The sequence below is a fragment of the Chroicocephalus ridibundus genome, chromosome 4 (genome assembly GCF_963924245.1).
Source record: "Chroicocephalus ridibundus chromosome 4, bChrRid1.1, whole genome shotgun sequence".
NCBI lineage: Eukaryota > Metazoa > Chordata > Aves > Charadriiformes > Laridae > Chroicocephalus > Chroicocephalus ridibundus.
In genome coordinates, this window is record NC_086287.1 from 19,875,833 (window position 1) to 19,897,285 (window position 21,453).

General features: G+C 39.3%; 1 protein-coding gene across 7 annotated transcripts in view; it reads right to left on the reverse strand.

Moving 5' to 3' along the window:
* The window catches only part of AP2A2 (adaptor related protein complex 2 subunit alpha 2), a 48,655-nt gene that overhangs the window by 21,441 nt on the left and 5,761 nt on the right, over positions 1-21,453 (reverse strand). For all 7 annotated transcript variants that reach the window (XM_063331676.1, XM_063331674.1, XM_063331675.1 and 4 more), the window contains exon 2: positions 10,015-10,083. In XM_063331676.1, coding sequence (XP_063187746.1) covers positions 10,015-10,083 — 69 coding nt within the window. The remainder of the gene's footprint in view (positions 1-10,014; positions 10,084-21,453) is intronic.

Below are 21,453 nucleotides of genomic sequence, written 5' to 3' on the forward strand. Positions count from 1 at the left end.
ACAATGAACAATTAAGCCTATGTTGTTCCTATATCTGGTTCCCCCCCTTCTCAGTTCCACCGAGGTACCTCATCATATCTTACAGTAACGAGACTTACAGTTGTACCTAGCAATTAAGATTGACATGTGATTCACTGTGTATCACCCTACAGAAGAGGGACAAACTTAGAGTTCAGCTACTGCAGTACTTAAATTTCACAAGTTTTAAACTCTACAGTGAGCAAAATGCTAAATATAGCCACTTATGTCTGACTTCAAGGACTACAAGTATTTACATCACTTTGTGCTAAACACATGAAAGTTATCCCAAGACATTATCAACAGATGTCTGACAATCAAACAATCCCTGTGTTTAAAAAAAAAAAAAATTATTCCCAGTCGTAGAACACTGGTAGCTTGCAGCTCTTCCTAATGGTCCAAGACAGAAAAATGGGTAACTCTAAAAAAAGCTAAGCTGTCACTGAATCAACAAGACATTCACATGATACTAGTTTTAAATATTTATCTGAATCTGAAGTTCATTTATAAGGAAAAACAAAAACAAACAAAAAAACAAAAGCTGAAGGTTTTCGTGTCAATTCAGTTTACCATTATCTATCCTAAAAGACAGTCATGAAATAATGTTGTCATCTAATTCCCAAATTATCCTGCTATGTCCTTAAAGTATTTTCTTGCTAAGAGGCAGTACATATGTGTTTACTCAATTTTGATTTTTCCTGTTTCTGTTAAGTGCAGCTATGTGTCTTCGGTACACATGTTCTCTTGTTAAATCAATTATCAAACCTTTATCACAGTAAAAGGTCTCAACACACTAGAGAACTCTAGTTCTGTTGAGTTGAGTTCAGAGTAGAGAACTCACTAGCAACAAAATAAAAACAGAAAGTCTTTTTAGACAAATGGAATGATAGAGATATATCCCAAAGCCTTGAAAACACACATGAAATTAGATTACCATGAAAGCTTTAAACCGTTTGTAAAATGAAAGTATTCACAAGTGTTTTCAGTTTTAGAAGAAAAATATATCATAAATAGGTTTGGCCTTACATTGCAGTATTGCTGTATTTTAGAAGCTTGTAAAAGCTACATGGAACAGTACAGCAGCTTACAGCTCATCAGGCAGACCACTTATTTTCCTGAAGAAAAGGGCTACATATGAGCACACACTTTTTACAAAACATTCTCTCCCTAGCCCTCCCCCCTAAATCAGGAGAGAAAGGAGTATGCACTAAATCAAGCAAATCCAAATGCTGTTCAGTCAGAGTAGCAAAATTTTGATAGATGCTGCTGCCTAAAAGGCTATATAAGCTCCTTAGCCTCTGCGTTCTGCACCCAGAATAACTAGTCTGTCAGATCAGTGTGCACTCCTTAGTGATGGGCAAGTTCAGCCAGGATAGCACAGCATAAAGTAAAGCTTAAATAAGATATTCCTAACTCATTGCCCTTACCAGAAAAGCTCCAAGCGGCATTTTTTTTTAGCTTCAGATTTGTGTAATAAATATATAAAAATATATAATAAAGAATCTTAATATTAGAGAAGTTTCCCCTCCTTCCTTCTCATCCACTGGTGCAGAAGTGAGTTAGATTTCCCATGCCACATGCATCTACAGCTCCCATAGATTTTACACTAAATTCACTGACTGTATAAAAACAACAGAAACCTTACCACTGTAAACCAAATTTACAGTTTGTGAAGGAATGAGCGCTACCATCAATGTGTGAAGCTACGTAATGTTAGTGAATTGAGACAAAGCATACTGGCACACTGAAGCAGACAATGATAAGAGGTGATGTCTACAGGCTGCAACTACATGTTTTGGAGGGTTGATTTCCATTTTGACTCTAGAAACTTCTTTTTTTGTTTTATTTCAACTGAGAAAGCAGATTTAAGCACACAACTGCCATTTTAATAGAGACAGCGAGCAATACCCTTCAAATCTGAATCTTTAGACACTCGTTGATTTTTATTGTATTTAATTTATTCTTCAACTGGCACAGACAGCATATCAGTTGCCAAGAAAAAGCTTTTCCTTAAAGCTATTTTTATGCTGCACAAAAAAGTTGCCTTCAGGTCTGTACCACAGAAGCGAATACATGTCACATTTTACTTAGATACACGAGGCAGTGTTACTGAAGATAGTTATAACAGTGAAATCCTGCTATACTGGATGCTGTCAGGATCCTCTGGCAACAGCCAGCTCTGCAGAAAGCTGCCCAAAGACATGTTTTCTTCAAGTTACATTTAGTTTGCTGCCATAAGGCTATTCTCCTGCTGAGTCAGCAAATGAATCCAAGCCAGTTTACATTACTGGACATCCGAATTAACATTAGAAGTATCAGAGCAAAACATCCAGACTGAAGGTGCAGAAGGGGTGGGGGGAGGTGGGGATGTAGAAGGTGGTTTCGTTGTTCCCCCCAACCGTTATTTGAAAGCGATATGGCCAGTGGGGAAAGGAGAAACTCAGCCACTCCTGTCTATCTGCTGTGGCCTTCAAACAATGGCTTCAGCAGCAAAGGAATAAAGTGTTCTGTATTTATAACAGGGGAAATAAATATCTCGTGTTAAACTATTTTTCCCAATAAAGTGGTACTCGAGCAGAAGCTTCCTCCCATCCCATCATGGTGGGGAGACGCCGATCAAAGATACTTGCCCTCCTCCTTAGGAGAGGCAAGAAAAAAATATAGGAAGAGAGAGTGACAGCTTTAGTTTTTAAACATTTTTCAGCTGCTTAAGGAAAGTTTTTACAAGCTCTTAGGATTTGTTTTTCAATTGGTCTTCTGCAAGAGATCTGGAAGGAAAACAAATAATCAGAGAATAAACCAGGGGATCTTTATATTACTTAGCAGTAAGAACATTCCAACTCATGACAAGCCAGCTGTTTCCAGGTAACTGATTAAAGGAACAGGTGATGCTGGATACCACTACCAGATACTACTATGATGCACAGAAGGGGACACTAAACCAGCTCAATCCATTTTAATCAGTGTTCCTCTAGTGTCCAAGATCCACATAATTGAGGAATTGCTATGCTATTTAATAGCATTAATATCATTAGTTGCTTCTCTCAGAGATACAGATACACCAAAAGCCATCGGAAAGTAGCTTCACACAAACTTTACTGTAAGTGAAAAAAAAAAAACCAAAACCAACCAGTCTCCAAGACTAGAGTTCCAAGGAGTCCAAGATTTTGAACTGCAGCTGCCTGTTAGTGTACAATCCATCAGCAACACACAGAAGTCACAAGTATAAACTTTATTCTCTCATCTTCTCAAATGATTCTGGTGTTGACTTCGTGAGATCAGAAAGGAAGAGGGAGTACAGAATACAGTAACACAATTGCTTAGTGAAGAACACAAACAGATGGAAGTATGTATACACTAAACCACATTGACTTTCAAAACAAAGTATCCATCATGGTTTGGCAATCCCTTTTTTTAGGTTTAAGACCTGGCTATTTAAAGCATTACATCCTTCCAAGATGCCAGTATTTTAAGAGCTGAGATTAGCAAGGTCCTTGGATCTTGGGGTATTTGAAGCACTTCTGATGGAAACTATGCCATGCAATCAAACCCAAAACACATCACCATCCTACTAACACAAATAAAGCAGCTTCCTTCATCCTGTGCGACCAAAAACAATATTGTAAAATCAATAGGAAAAAGCATTTCAGTTAAGACAGAAAAAATAGTTCACTGACTGCTTTCAAAAGCTTCTCTCCCTTGCATGCAGAACTGAAGGTAATCTGAAGGGCCTCAGTAACAGGTAAGTTTATAAACTAAGCCAAGTAACAGGCAACTAGAACTCTTCTTTAAAGGCTTATTAGTTCCCAGCAATAATAGAACATCATTGCCTTTTTAAAAATTGTAGTCAAAGGTCTCACGGCAGTTGTCTAAGTCCATGTTTTGAAGAGGTCTTTGAATCAGATTCTTACTGAAATTTCAAGTTTAACTCTTCAGTTCCTCTCCCTCCCATGCAGCATTTACAAAATTTATAAAGGTTCTATTTTAAACATTACTAGCAAGCCTCATTGCTTAAGTACATGTTAAAATGTACAGCTTCCCTCAGCCTCAAGCAAACATCCAAACAAGAGCAGAAGGAAATCTCACTCATTCTGTTATCTTTATTGCAATACACAATCATTTCTTTTAACTCAGCTAATTTTTAAATGCTTTCAGGAATATTTGCAAGTACTGCAAATCAAGTCAGCAGAAACAGGAAGTATTCAGAACACACGTCAGCAGGTTTTGAGCACAGTGGGCATTTTCAAGGGCTACTTGCTTTCCCTTGAAAATTTATTAGTCATTTTTCTAAGAAAGAAGTTATTAACAGCTGATCAGCAAATAGTACTATTATCAAGAAATAATTATTACTTTCACATTTCTATGCATCGCCTCTCTACCACTTCAACAGGGAAAGTTTGGTTTTCATTGCTCATAAATCTCTTTCATGCAGTCTTCCAAAAAGGAAGACGTAAGGCACAAATGCACTACGAGACCCTTTGGTTCCCAGGCAGCACCTCCTGTCTCTAATTTGGACCACGACTTAAAAAAAAAAAAAAAAACAGCAGCTGCTTTTGATTCTAATATAGTATACTTAAAAAACAAGCCTGCTGCACTGTTTCTGGCTGGTAGCAAGCCCTGTGACGGCAAGAAAGCAGTTTACTCCTGTGCGATATTCACTGGGGGGGTAGAGGGAAAGGAAGCCTGACAAGTCTAATCTCACTAGCATCCAGATGGTTGATTGCTCTCTCAAAGACAAGACAATCAGCTTTTAAAACTGCAGTAATGGCTTATGCAAAAACAGAATGGCTAACACACTTAAGTGTTTCTTTGTGTTCAGTGCGCTTCCTTTCTAGATTGACACTGACCTATGTTCTCGCACTTGACAGCAATCCAGTGATATACTGTATCAGAAGGCCTACTACTAGCTTAAAGGCTTAGAAAAAATGAAGTTGCTTTTTATGAACGTACACTTTGAGAGAAGATTTGTCTTTCCACAGGAGTGACAGTCCAAGCCCTCTATAGGAAAGGATGAATATTTGTGGCAGACAACTGCTACAAATCCATAAGATGTTATTCAGTTACCATACTACCACTACCAGACTAGAGTATCACTAGAGCAGCCCAACAACTCAGGTGATACTTGAAGCCTGGTTTTACTTCCAACAGTTTACTTTGTCAGTGAAGACACTTTATTATTTTACTGTCTGATTGCATTCATACGTCTCTTAGATGATCAGAAGACAGTGTAACCAATCAAAACCATTTTACATATAAAGACTACACTTTCACAGCCTGCCAGGAAAACAATTTACTGTTGTACAGCTTCTGTTTAAAACATGTATTTAGAGGCTTATCCTGAACTTCCTGCAAAGGGTTACTGTGTAGTTTGGGACAATGGAGAAGACTTGCTTGCATTTGTGAAAACAAGTGAGATGAAGTGAAAAAAAAAAAAAAAGAAAAAAAAAAAAGCAGAGACTACCAACTGACATTGGGGCACTTCTGCACAAGACAAAACTAAGATAAAAAAAAAGCAGTCAGAACAAAACTAGGATCTACTGCCAGATCTGGAAAAAAGGACAAGCCCAAACCAAGCAGAGAACAAAGTTCCTTTGACTGCAGAAACAGCTTATAGATTTGTGGGCAGTTTCATTAGTACACAAATTCTGATCTGAGAGATCAAAATGACACAACAAATAAACAAACTAGGTATTTTTTCACTCATTTACAAAGCAATTACTACTCTGACAGCCAGGCTTCTAGTTTGTCTCAAGCATGAGAGCACAATCAGCTTACAGTCTAAACATGTAAAACAAAAGGAACAGTATTTCTCCACACTTAACTCCTACAACTTCTGCTTTATTACACTACTGTAGTTTCTCTCTACTACAGTGCATCTTATCTCAGTTAATGCAGAAGCATTTAAAGCAACCGTCAAGGACACACTGACCTCGGCTATGGAGCTTCCTCATGCTGAAACAAGAGACAAAGTCACCTTAAGTACAGAGATAGTAGATTCCTTCTGAGCTCAGAGCACAGAAGACAGATCAGAACCCAATGCCAGTGGCACATGTTCCATCAGTGCAAGGAAAGTATGGCTTTTCCAGAGATGTGCAGCCTCATCCCAGTCTGCTAAGTACTAGCATACTTAAATACAAAATAGTAGGTTACCCAACATAAAGCAGGTGAAAGGCTTGCCAGCTACCTGCATGATGGAACAGAAGTAGAAATACTTCGCCTCTCTTACAGTTTAAGAACGTATCTTGCCAGTTACACGGGGCAGGGATCTAGATACAGTGTATGCAATAGAGTATGCAGAAGAGTACGACAGTCCAGACGAAGGACAGGATACTTATGGTATACCAATCTCTTATGCTAGTCTCAAGCAAGAACGTATCTGTATCAAGAGGCACTACTGCCAGCCCTGCTTCTTATATATAGTCAGACCTTTCCCTGGTTATAGCAATGCAACCAGTCCAACAACTGCATCTTCGGACAGGTAATTAACCCAGGGCTCCAGTATTCCCCATAATTCTTTAGCAAGGGACTCCATCTTAAATTCACAGTCATACATTTGTCTTAATCCAAAGTATTTAAAGACTTTTTTAGAAGCCAGAGCCACATAAAAAGAAACTGGGTTAAACTGAATGATCTCCACTTAAACCAAGCATAAAATGCATTATGAAGGTCTGTTTCCTTTTACAGAGCCCTTCTGCAAGGGCCACATAGAACTTCTCCAGCAGAAAGATACACAGCTATCTCATCACACTCTCAAGACCTCAAGCAGTTACACAACAACTTGTCCAAAATCAGCCTCTTCCAAATTGTGACATTTATGTCTAGTTTCCATTCAGGCTATATCAGGCTGTCTTCAGTTAAGTAAGATTTTTCACTTAAAATCTATACAGATTGCATAATAAAGTAGCCATAATGAAGGTTATAGGAAGGTTTAGTCATCTTTCACTTAAGCTACCAAATGACCATACACAGATATTTATTCAAAACTATTTAAACTGTGCTTAAAGGATGCTACACAAGGTATGCAGGCTAAAGTTACTGCACTACTTTGCTGAAAGCACCTCTACTCTCTGATCATTGCCCAATACAGGGTTCTACACAAAGGTTCCTATGATAATTTCTCCCTGCATCACAATCAATCAGAAAAGAATTAACTGTGCATGCATTTTTAGCTATTTTTGTACTTCAAGTCACAAAATACCTTGCAAAACTGAGGAACAGATTTTTTTTATGAACTGTGCCATCAGCAGCTGCTTAACCTAAGATTACTCAGTGATACAACACAGTTACCAAACTACCTAGTTAACCAGAGAATGCTATTCTGACAGAATTCAGTTCACTTAAGAGTTTCACTACTGACAAGTTTTCTCAAAGTTAGTAATACAGTGGCTTTTATACAGACTATAGAGATACTAACTGCTCCTATCTAAAGAGGATTACTTAATAGTATTTGACCACAGACAAACAGTATGAATTGGACTATATACCTGCAAGTCAGTACTTAAACAGCTTTAACCATTATGAACTTTTCTGCAATTCCTTATCGCATTCCTTTACAACAGCACGTTTAACTCTGGCAGTGAAGTAAGCAGTTCTGACAGAATCTCCTTCACGTTTCAAACACACTGGTACACACAGCAGGCTGTGAGGTTCTACAGGAGCTTCAATAACTTTCATTTTTTCATGCCTTTTGAAGTTTTCATACCTTCACTGCAAAAGGAAGATTTAGCCTGATGAAAGCTTCTGGTTTCATTAGTGAAAAATTGATTAGGTTTTGCAAACAACGTACAGCATGCCCATCAACCAAATCAAAATAAAAAAAAGGCGGTGCAGCCTGAAGTCAGTTTGCTGAAGAACTGCATTTCTGTGCTAGTGTGACTGCAGCAAGGTTTCCAGCTAGGTTTTAACTCTGGTGGTTCTTGATGATAGAAGGGCATAGTGGAGTAACTGTTAATATATATACAGAGAAAGTGACATCCTGCTTTCTAGAAAGACCTGTCCTGTTTAAACAATTAAATAAACAAATTAGGTGCTAAAAATCAATTTCAGCATCAGCCATAATCAACAATGCTGGTATCTGACAGCAAGCAGTTTTACAAACACAGACCAAGAGAAAACGAACAGTCTTTGTGGCTGTATCTTCCAGATTAATCAACTTAGTAAAATTAGTTGAAAGATAAAGTAACATGAAACTTCAACTAAGTGTGCAGAAACTTCTTAAACAGTTTTTAATTAAACTCAGTCTCTTTATCTGAAAGATATACTTAATTTGTCTAGTATAGATCTTGCTTCGAGATTAAACTGCTTTATTTAAAAGTTACAATTTTAGGCTGAAGTTTACTAGGCAATAAGATGATCCACTTTAATCATACAGCTGTAACTAGAAAAATGGCTCTTACTCTTGTATGCAGGCTTCTAGTAGACCCTTGAACTATGTGCTAGTTGTTCAGTGTGCATGCACACTTAGTACATGGAGGCAATATCTGCTGGTTAAACCTAGTAACCAAAACTTGTGTCCATTTAGACTTGGAGATGGAGAATAGTCTGGAGAACAGACTATGCAAAGCCTGCTACTTATAGCAAAAAAATAAAAAAAAATAAAATCAGAACAACGTCGGTGTTAGATGGAAGCTTTGCAATGAAAAGGAATTGAAAAAAAACAACAGTGTGACAGCATTGGGAGGTGACTAAATGAAAGTTCCTTTTTCTGTTTACCCTAGGAAAAAAAAATAAATTAAATTTTCCTCAGTAACCCTACAACTGAAGTTACCAAACTGAACAAAGTATGCTGAAATTTCTAAGAGGAAAAACGTTAGCACAGAGGCATGTGATGGCTTCTAATTTAGAAGAATTTCTTAACTTTTCTTGAGTGTCTTGCACTGTGGTCAACTTTTCCTTCCAAGCTGTTGTTAACACTCAAGTTTTTGCAGGTCTTCATATGCCTTTAAGAGACATACCACTTAATTAAAAACTGTTTAAGAAGTTTTTGCACACTTAAGAAGTTAATTGAGTAGCAACAGACCCCTATGAAGTTCAGGAAGGCTATTTCAGGCTTTGCTAATGCATTGAGCATTCCAAATAGACACATTAGTCGAAGTCAGCACAGATCATTAAGGTAAGAGGGTATACAGCAAATTCTGAAGCCACGTATGACTTCCACGCTGCAACACCTTATCTAGCTACACACAGAGCCGCCTATCTATTTAAACAGAATGTTTGCCACAGACACTACTGGTAGAACTCCATTCAAAAGCATCTCAACTACCCCTCAGAATCGTTAAAATTTGAAGCCACATACACAGCTTGAATACAGTTACAGCAGGAGTTTTACCATATGTTGTTTAAAAGTGAATTGCTGCGTCTGGGAACTCACGAGGATGGAATGAGTCACTGGATATCCCTTGCTTCATATGAATAATTTCTATTGCTGTTGCTCATGGGAGTGGTCAAGATGTATAGCTTTATCAACTAACACATTTTTATCTTAATCCTGCTAGAAGACAGCCTAACCCATTACTTCCCTTAACGGGATGGGGGGGAGGGGGGAAGACAGGGAAGAGTGGGGGAAGGAGGAGAAGTTTAAACAGATTCTGTTGTTTCACTTGAAATAATTACGCTATGTAATTATTTGTAATGTAACATATATAATGTAGTATATGTACATGTTTCTTCACACTAGTTCGTGGCCTGCTGGAAGAAAACAGACTGAGCAGTCACATGGTTAGAACACAAAATATTAGAAAAAGTTTGTGAATGGTAGCTCAATTCTTTAATAGAGCAGGGAGTTTTCTTCTGTTATGGCCAAGAGTCATAGGACTGTCAAGAAGATCTTTAGTTAAGAGCGCATTTTCAATAGTTATTCTAACAGCCTGCTGCTCTAGCATTTTGCTTGCATCAGCAGTTGATGAAAATGTCTAAAAATGTAAAAACAAAACAAAAACCCATAGAAGAATGTCATACGAGGAAATACGTATAGTTTAATATGATCAAGTCACTTACCTTTAAATTTTGAACGAATGTTCGCTAGTTCTTTATTTATCCTTTTTATCTCCGCTTCTTTACTTTTGCCTGAAATCAAAAGAACAGACATCAGGATACCATGCTTCAGACAGCCCTCCAACACCCTAAGATGGCTTCCACAAACCATGCTGTGTGAACATACAAATATCAGGATTAGGACTAACGAAGGCAAACATCACAGAGGTAACTCGAGCATTGCTTTATAAGGGAATTTGGGAAGCTAAAAGGACCTCCCTGTACAAGAAGCCCTGCAGACTTTAGACAGTATCAGTTGCATACAATTAATCTGAGATGCCTTTATTACTTTCACAAATGCTTCAGTTTTTCTATTCCTTAAACTGCCAAGGGAAAGCTGAATTTTACTTCCAATTGATTACTAGGTTGACAATTCTCCGAAGGGAAGAGGCTCCTAAGCACAATCTTATACCAAACAGCTTGTGTTATTCCCCCAAGCCAATTTATTGTTTCCCTATTGAATGGTCATTCAGTTCAACAGCTTTAAAAACATTCTTAACCAACACTGAAAAGGAAAAGCAGTAAACTTACAAGTAGCCCAAAGACCTCAAACAGACAGGATGCATGCGTAAGTTCAGACTTTTAATATGCCCCAAGAAAGTAACTTAAAAAAACCAGAAATATTTAAAATGCACATTTTTATTTGGTGACTTTAGCACCTTAGGCTTCTCAGCACAGTGCATATTTCATATCAATTTTCATTCCAAGAATAGGCATCAGGATATCTAGTGCCCATTCAAGTTAGATATTCAGAGAAATAAGGTGCAGTTTAAGCTCTGATAATTCAAGCTTATTCAAGTAATACTTGCATTGTCCAAAACAAAGCAGCTTATTATTCTTTGGCGTTTTAGGATTTGGCGATTGAGATTCTATAGAGGTCTGGGTCAATTATCTCCTACATGAGTGAGCATGGTAGGGTAAAATATCCAATTCAGTTGCTTGAAGTTTGAGGGAAGCAAACAAAACCCACTTCAGCAATGCAGACTGGCTATCTAGTTGTGTTGGAAATTCAGACCTGTACCTACTCAAACTTTCAAGCAGTTTCCGAAACATCAACTAGCAGCAGCAGAAGATAGCTTCCTTTACTCTTCACCACATGTATTTGGCCACAAGTTATGAATAAAAGTTTCCTGGCCCTGTTTGAAAATTTTCCAGCCTTATGAGTAGTAGGGATCAGATGCCCTGCTTTCACACCATTCTGACTACAGCCAATGCAGTGCAAGGCTTGAAGAGCAGATGAGGACCAGCATTCCAAAGCAACTCCAATCTCACCTTTTTCTTCCACATAAGCAACTCGACAACTCACAGCATTTAAGCATCCTACTACGTTTGCATGTCCAAACCGCCTGTGTCATACAATAACTGTTAAACACCCTTTTACCATTCCAAAGATAATCTGACAGCACGCCAGGTGAAACGTGATTAAGTAATTCAAAGAAACAAGTGCCCTAAAACAGGTTAATAGCAAAGTATTTAAAGCATAAGGGAATTCCATGACAAATACAGATTAATCCAGACTGTCATTTCTTGATTTAGACTCAAAAGTTGTAAATGAATTTATGCACTTACAAAGCCAACTCTTACATAAGATGCAGAAAACTGGTTTATATTAATATGTCTATATTAATGGCCACAAGAGCACAGATGCAGCAAGACTAACACACTAAACAAATGGAAACAAGTTAGCCCAAAATAGAAGCAACTATTTCAGTTTGCCTTGTCATCTTAACAAAATAGCTACTGATTTGCTTAAAATGGAATTTTTCTATTCTACAACACTGTTTTATGAGGGGCACTGCTCAAAATACTGAAGTGCAGCGTGCCTTGGCAGACACTTCATCTGGGAAAAAAGAAAACAAAAGCAACCAAAACCAACAACTTCCCCAATATCCAACCCCAAAAAACTACTTACTTGTACCTACTCATCCATTTACGGCTTTTACAAAGATAGACGTTTTCAGAGATCAAGAATCCATGGTACCTGTGCTGAAACAGGTTGCTACCTGTATGCATCTTGGTTTTCAGATAAAGCAGGAGATATGCGCACAGTTTCAATTTGACCTAGAAACCCCAACTAACTTCTAGAATGACAAGGCTAGAAATCACAATATTCTTCCCTCAGTTATAAGATGTATCTGTCGGGACCACAAAGTTTAACCAGTTTTCACTAATATATAGCCATAGAACAGTTCGGGTTGCTTTGAGACCTTGAAAGGTCATCTACTCCAACCCCCCAGCAAGAAGCAGGGACATCTTCAATGAGAACAGGTTGCTCAGAGCCCCATCTCACCTGACCTTGAATGCTTCCAGGGATGGTGCATCTACCACCTCTCTGGGCAACTTCTTCCAGTGCTTCACCAACCTCAGCGTAAAAAGTGTTTTCCTTATATCTAGTCCAAATCTGCCTTCTTTTAGTTTCAAACCATTACCCCTTGTCCTATCACTACAGGCCTTGCTAAAAAATTTGTCCCCACCTTTCTTATAAGACCCCCTTCAAGTACTGAAAAGCTGCAATAAAGTCTCCCCAGAACCTTCTCTTCTCCAGGCTGAACAGCACCAACTCTCTCAAGTCTGTCCTCAGAGGAGAGGTGTTCCATCCCTCTAATCATCTTCATGGGCCTCCTCTGAACCCCCTCCAACACATCCATGTCGTTCCTGTACTGAGGGCTCCAGAGCTGACACAGTACTCCAGGTGGGGTCTCACCAAAGCAGAGTAGAGGGGTAGAATCACCTCCCTCCACCTGCTGGCCACGCTTCTTTTGACACAGCCCAGCATACAGTTGGCTTTGTGAGCTGCAAGCACACATTGTCAACTCATGTCCAGCTTTTCATCCACCAGTCCCCCCAAGTCCTTCTCATTAGAGCTGCTCTCAAACCCTTCACCTCCCAGCCTGTATTGATACTGGGGATTGCACCAACCCAGGTGCACAACCTTGCATTTGACCTTGTTCAACCTCATGAGGTTCACATAGGCCCACTTCTTGAGCTTGTCCTGGTCCCTCTGGACGGCATCCCGTCCCTCAGGCGTGTCCACTGCACCACTCAGCTTAGTGTCGTCTGCAAGCTTGCTGAGGGTGCACTGGATCCCACTCTCTATTGCCACTGATGAAGATACTGAACAGTACTGGTCCCAATACAGACCCCTGAGGCACACCACTTGCCACCAATCTCCATCTGGACATTGAGCTGTTGACTCTCTGGATGAGACCATCATCAACCAAATAGTCTGTCCATCAAATCCATCCCTCTCCAATTTACAGAGAAGGATGTTGTGGGGGACTATGTCAAACGCCTTACAGAAGTCCAGATAGATAACATCTGTAGCTCTTCCCTTGTCACTGATGTAGTCACTTCATCACAGAAAGCTACTATGTTGGTCAAACAGGACGTGCCCTTGGTAAAACAACGCTGGCTGTCTTGATTACCCCCCTGTCCTCCACATGCCTTAGCATAGCTTCTAGGAGGATGCATCCCATGGTCTTCCCAGGCACAGAAGTGACGCTGACAGGTCAGTAGTTCCCACAGTCCTCCTTTCTACCCTTTTTAAAAAAAAAAAAAAATGGGAGCAATGTTTCCCATTTCCCAGTCTCCAGGCACTTCACAGGACTGACATGACTTTTCAAATATCACGGAGAGTGGCTTGGCAACTACATCAGTCAATTCCCTCAGGACTCTGGGATGCACCTCGTCAGGTCCCATAGACTTCTGTATGTTCAGGTTCCTCAGGCAGTCACAAACCTGACCTTCTCTTACAGTTGGAGGGACTTTGCTCACCCAGTCCCTGCCTTCCAATCCATCCACTTGAGAGATGCGAGGAGAGAGGTTGCAAGTGAAGTCAGAGGCAAAAAAGTTGTTGACTACCTCAGCCTTCTCCTCATCTGTTGTTACCAGCTTGCCAGTCTTGCTCATCAGGGGGGTTAATGCTTTTCTTTGACCTTCCTTTTCTGGCTGACATACCTACAGAAGCACTTTGAGTCCCCTGCCAAGTTCAGCTCCAGCTGTGACTTGGCCTTCCTGACCCCATCCCTACACAGCCGGGCAGTGTCCCTACTCTCTTCCCAGGATACCTGTCCCTGCTTCCACTGCCTGTAGATTTCACACAACACATTATGAGCTTTCTTCTACTTTAACTTGCCAACCTAAAGTAAGCTGGTTTTAAAGCATTTACACTATTCACTGTACAATCTAATGCTTGAAGTGTCTTCTACTACAGATTTTAGATTTGTCTTAAGTGGATTAGATTATTTGTCCTGTGCACGCGGGAGAGATACTCAAGCGTTCATGTCTAAGACACTTTCCAGCATTAGGAATTCACTACTAGACTGAAGTCTTTTGCTCCTGTGTCCATGCTCTACGAACAGATGGCGACAATAACATATGCCAAAAGGGTGCAAGTTTCTTTAAATAAACACTACAATATTGCTAAGCTATCACATTAGCACTTGAAAATGCTTCCCTTATTTTCAGCAGTTCATCTGCTCCAGTTGAAAATTTTTATTTCTACAATTATTAATTTCTTTTCCCTTTTACCAAGTGAAGAGCACACCTCATTAAAATATTACCATTGAATCTGGAGATTTTGTACTTTATTTAGATTAATGGGGCAGAGAACATTAACCTCAGTCTGGGGTATTGCTAACCTGAATAGGATATTTAGTTACCTAGGTTTGAAAGCTAGGTCCTTGCTCTATATCTTTAGGTTCTGTTTGTAAGGAAAGCACATAGCAATTGCTTTGCATTATTAGCAATTGTTTCCACCAACCTCAACAAGCATGGCAATAATCACTGATGTTAAAAATGGGGGAGGAAGGGGGAACAAGAATAAGTATGTCTCAGCCAGTTTTTCTTAGCCCAAGATGAATTCAAGGCCATAATTTTACTTTAAAAAAAAAAAATAAAAAAAATCACCAAACCCCCTCGGCAAACCCTTCAAGTGGCATTATCTACTCGTTATGCTCGCAGATTATCAGTTACTTCCAGAAACTGGATTCTTTGTGTCCTAAGCAAGCAACAGAGCATTAAGGGAAGTCTGACTAAAATACTTCAGGAATTTGTAAAGTCAGCACCTTTGGTACAAATGGACTGCAACCTCAGCAACACAAAAATCATATCCCACCCCCTGCACACACAGCTGTAGCAGTGAGTTGACAGGAACAGTCATATTAAACATCAAATTCACATCTGAAGGTTTATTCTCTCAAAGTTAAAAACTTGCATAGCATATGAACAAAAGCCTGTTTTGAATAATTTCTTCAGACCGTTCTATTTTGAATGCAGTACATAATCTCCTCTAGACCTTGACCAAACATAAATAGCATAGCAACTAGCTGGTGACAAAAGTTTAACTCCATACATTGGAAATCAAGTTAAATAATTAAGTCCTAAGTTGTCTCCTCATTATTGATCATAGTCTATATGTGCCTATAGCAGTTTTAGAGAGCAGCACTAGTTAGTGAAATGTCACTGAGGATAGTCACATAACAATGCTTAGCATAACTCATGAGTTAAAACCAAGCTGAAGTATTAAAAACAAATTTTCCTAAATTCCAGCAGCAATATCACATGGTAACCTTATTCAAACTTAATTTATTGTTTACATTAGAGGATGACAAAGCAAAGCAAAATCTTGCAGTGGCAGGTAGCTTCAGTTTGTTCCATGGATAGGGAAAAAGAGAAAATAAAAGTATCAAAAAAACAAGGACTAATTTTTAGCTAGATCTTCTGTCCCAACTAGGTGGGGTTGGGGTGAGGGGAGTAGCAGAGGCTGTTAAAATGTGTTTGGTTAACTGAATTAACTGAACAGTTTTCATCACGGTACTCAGCCATGGTAACACTCACTGAAGAATTTCTACAAATATATTTGATTTTCACCATCACTAGAAACACATAAGTAGCTTTAAGGATGGTTGAAAAGGAAGACAAGACCACTACTGATAACACTTGAAGGAGTGCTGTGATGCAGAACTAGAGGCTTACATTTCAAAGCTTGCAAAGGCAATAGCTCTGCCTCATTTCCAAGCTGTTACACAGCTCCCAGTTTCAAGAAATTATCCAAGCTGTATTCCAACAAAACGTGCTGTATCCAAGCTATTCAACTTGGGAGAGGCTCAATAAAGGTCATGCCATGTATACAAACTGATGGGTAGGACAGTATTTAAGCCAGAGCACAATAAGATTATGTTCCACACCAGTTCAGGCCACCTGAGCAAACAGATATCTAGTCACAACATCCTCTGAGATTATGTCATATTTGGCAGTTTGACAGGTTTCACACTACTGCCTTCATTAGGCAAGGTAAATTTAGTCTGCAGTGCACTATTATCTTTAATTACCATCTTGTTTAACAAAGATAGACTAGTGAACATCAAAAGTCATCCAGCTCTTCAGAAAGCCAATTACTATTCTTAAATGCAGTAATCCAGGCTACAGCCAGACCTTCAGTACTGCAAGAATAACACCTTCGTATCTCAGTTTGGAGTTTTCCATTGCAACCTACAGAAGAACGAGAAAACAAGTTACAGGAAAAGGATTTTTTTGAGTTTGCTCATTTGACATACGTTAATACTAATGTGGCTGCAGGGTTGCAAGACTAAATGAGTGCTTCAAGGTTGGAATTAGTGGGTTGCTCGTGGCTCGCTTGAACAGTGACCTGCTCCATCAGGATTATCTTGTTGCTATACTAACTGTAGAGACTGCCTAAGCCAAGTCTGAGGCACAAAGCGCATCTGTGCTGATTAACTAGAACTGCAACAAGTTCTTAGCTTTCATACAAACCATTTGGAGTCCAGTATACCTCTGTCCAAGTCTACATATTTATTTCCCAAAGGAACAAAGAAGCACTTGCTCTATACAGATCTCTAGGCAAATACAGAGCAGAGTAGATTTCTGCAGGCAAGTTCTTCAGAGACAGGTATACTGACATCATGTAAAGCAAAAAAAAAAAATTGCTCCACAAAACTTGAGATGTTCCCAATACTCATCTGGCTCCAATGTGCTTATAGCCAGCAGCCAATGTAATTGAGCCCACCCAACAATTCATTTATTTTGAATTTATGCACAGGTCAACAGTTACATCACGTCACCTCTTAGCCTTACTTGCTCTGTGGCCATCTGACAATCCTATAGTTATGGATGTGCCATTAGGATGAAGAACTATAAAGCATGTAGAGTAGGAGGCTCCATTAGCATAAGAAGCAGCTTGTCAGTATTCTCTCATGCTTCTTAAAGGCAAGTAGTAGTGTCAGTTACTATTTGTGGCCATACCATTTGTCTAACAGAACATGCCTCTGTTCACATTCAATTATCAAACAGGCCTTGAAGACAGGACAACTCTAGTTTTCTGTTTAGAAGAGCAGAAATACAAATACTGCCAAGGCTAAGAACAGCAGCTTCTCCTCTGAACTCCACAGTGGCTAGGAACATTACTTGGGAAGAACACAGTTCTTACACAAAAGATAAAGTCTCAGCTTTAAAGATATTGTTAGACATTTACCTTGAGAGCTGTGAGCCACTGTTTTCCAAACATAAGAATTTTTCTGTTTTGTTATGTATCCATCAGCCTCCTCATTAGGAGCATCTAAGCTGATTAGCAGGTTAGGTGGGAGAGACACCACAGCAAAACTGCTACTAGCTTCCCTTCAGCAAAACATGTTGATATAGTTTCATAATCAGTTTGATTCAAGGCTATACTTCTTAGAAGACAACAACTACAAACCATTCCTTAGCACTGCCCTCCTCCTGGCGTACACATTCCTGCTCCTACCCTGTACTGCTACAGTGAGTTAGGGAGCCAAAGAGCTGAAAGCAAAATTGGTTTATTTAATATACAAAGGGTAAGTTATATCAGCTTTACTACAAGTGATAACGCCAGCAGAATGTATGACCAGATAGGGAACAAGTTCACCAGATTCACCATCCAAACACACTTTAGTTGGCATAAAGCAATCAAATTACCCACTTGCCTTTCCTATTGCTAAAACAGCTTACAAGCTTGATGCTAAGACTACACTGAATTCTTAAACCCTCCTGCCAGGGGACAGAAGAAGCAGCTGGTTGAAAGAGAGGGCCCAAATCAAAACAAACATTAGCATCTCTACAGTAAAAGTGGTGCAAATACTTGTAGAAAATATTAATGTAAAAGTAATCAGTGCATCCATTCTTGCTTTTGTGAAACAGCTTTTATAGTACTTATATCTCATATCAGTAAATTAAACCACTACTTTAACCTGTCAGCAGAACAGATACTCACGTTACAACCCTAGAGTATAGATTAGGCATTTGCTATGCAGATCATTAGCTTCACGAAGTAAAACACCAAATCCATCCTCCATCTCTCCCTAATCTCTCAGACAGCTCGTTATTTAGCACAGCAGGGAAGAGGGCCAAAAGGGAGGCAGGTTACATAGCAATACATTAGAGTGGTCTGTTTTCCGTATGCCTGCCCTCACATTACATGAGTTTGTCTGCGTAAATTCCTTCATTTAGCAAAAATATCTGGAGTACTACAACAAGGGTGCGAGTTTCAGGTCCACCTGAGAACGCCTGAAGGAGGATGCTGGTGCTATTGTTTATAAACTCACCATGCAACTAATCCAGAGAGCCTACTATAAAACTCTGTACCTTCACAAGATGTTAGTATGCCTTCAGTTTTGTTGAAATTGACCAGTTCAAGGCTGCAAAACAAGATGCTTTTTGCTTAATGTATTAACATCCTGTTATGAATGAGAACATGAGCACTTGCTGTCCTTTCACAAGATATGTTTGATCAGAGGAAAAAAGTGCCTGGCTGTCGTGTTGAAGATCATGAATGGCATGAAGACAGTTGAAGGTTGTTGTGCCTTGGAACATCCTGTTGTGATTAGATATCCATTACTACAGAAAAAGAGATCAGTGACCTACTGATCACATTTAAAAACTCTGTAGCATACATTTTCTAATATTTTGCTCAGTTAAGTGAGCTACTATCCACAGGACTGACTTCTTCCTCCAGTTTGCTGCTAGAGATTTGCCCCTGTAACAACACTTCTCATGAAACAGCACGGAGTCACAGGCTTTACTGTAATCTGGTAATCCATTAACTCCTTGTCCTCGTAAGGGAAGGGAAATAAACGCAAGAGTACACAGCGACTTCCAAACCCTATGACAATTCAGATACTCCAATTGCAGCAATTTAATACAGGTTTAACAATTTTAGGTGCCCACCATGGATGTTTTTTCTAATTAGGCACCGCAAGTTATGACAAACACTACAGCTCAAACTGTGAAAGAGTTTGAGGAGTAACCAGGTAATAGGTTCTAGCTTAAGACGAGATCTTTCCCCAAATAAACTGAAAGCTTACTAGAAGCTCATATCCAAGTGACTTTATGACAAACAGAACATCTATTTTGTCCGTTAGTTGACAAAACGACACTGACTCCAATCAAAAGAGAAGCTATAAGCTCTGAAGATATGCAAAACCAGAAGTGCTAGGTTAGGCTACTACATAAAGCAGCTCTTCCTCGTTCCTTGACTGAGCAGCATTTAAGCAGTCATTTCCTTGAACAGTTTTTTCACACTGTACAGTTACACTCCCTTCAACAGGGTAAGGCAGTATTTGCACTGTTTAGTACAAGTCACTGTGGACTCCTTTCTACCTTAGTTCACGTTCAAATAATAGAACAATGGTTTTAGGCTTATCCACAGTCTCCTAGTTTAGCTACCACTCTAAACTACGATTTCAGAGGCCTTAAGAAAACCACATCCTATATGAGCTCATTAATTGATGCACACATGTAATACTATCTGCAATAGTCCTTAACTTCCTCTTACCAGTCCTGATGGGCAGCCTCTATCCAAAGGATTTCAAATTCAGCAGATGTTATATTTTCCGATGTCTCTAATGGAGAGGTTGGATATCACACGAAAGAGTCTAGCTCTTCACTACGCATCTCATCTATTGATTATTATCCCCTATTCTCCCCTTTCCTCAGCCAAACATGCACAAATTCAAGAACTGTAAACACCAAAACACCCAACCCCAAAAAAACTCAATTCCCCCCAGCCCCTCAGAGTTCCATGAAATGACCAGAAAAAAAGCTAAGACAGAGAAGCCATGGGCAGAACACATGTTCCCCAGATTAATCTCATACTAATTGTGTTTTCCTTAAATCACTCTCCTGCAAATAGTCGCAAGCGATGCAGGACTTAGTGCTTATTATAGCTCTAAGCAGCACGCTCTTCTTAGGGGTTTTTCAGGCCAGAAACTGTCCATGTTAGATGAGTGGCGACAGCCTTGCAAGAGAAATAGTAGAGCAAATCCAGACGCCTTGCCTTCAAATTTTTTCAGAGAGGTAAGTAATCTAAGAATACAAATAAAGAAAAGTCAATGACTGTCTACAGAAGCAACTAGAGTCCTTCTTTAAAACTATACCCAATGCAAATACGAACCTACTACTCAGAGGAACAATGCAATAGCTTTAGCCTACACATTGAAAGTCGTATTACTGACACACAGCACTAAAGAAATACTCTATGTGCCCAACTCGCCCTACGTGGTTTGTTTCACTGTGTGGCTGCTCTCACTGAGAATAAATAACTCTACATACATGCACATGGTCATTTAATTTACTTGCATGGCCCTCCTATATACACAGGTAACGCACTCCATTATCTACCATCCAGTCAAAAGGGTGATCACCATACGATGAATTTCATGAACCAGCCTTTTTTAATCCCCACTTGCTTATCCGTAACCTAATGCACCAGTCCCAATTCAGTGAAGCAAAGCTACTGAAGTCAGATTTCGAGAGGCTGAACACTCTCCCTATCCAGTACAAAGAAGAATTAATACATTAAGTTCTATGAGAAGAGACAGACCTTTGTTTAATGTATCTGTTGGGTTTTATTTAAGGAAAAAATATAGACCAAGGAGAACAGAATGGTATCTTAGAACAGAACATATACAGAAACATTTGGAGAACAAACTAAAGGAATCCTTCCTTCTTCTGCCCAACTTTTAAGGTGACACTGAAAAGGTAATACAGTTATCTAAAGCAGTGAGGGAAATTAAGAACTGTCTTGTCCTCCAAGCCTGCAGCAAAAGCAGCTTTGCCTCTGTGCAGACCCATTTCATCAACCCAAGAGTAGATGACTTCCTGATTTTACAGTGGAAGAGAAGGTTACCAGTAGTACACTTAATAATTGTAATACAAACTACTTCTACACTACAACCTCCAAAAGAAAGCAGAAAAGGAAGCTTTCCTAGCTTTCAGGGTGTACAGCAGATAGTACTGTTGCTGCAACAGAACAGCTTGGGTGACAAATGACTTGAAGTACTTCTTCACCAGACAAGCATAAAGCTTTTCTCAAAAAAATGAAAACAGACTCCTGATGATGTATCCATCAGCTAAGACAGCTGGAGAATT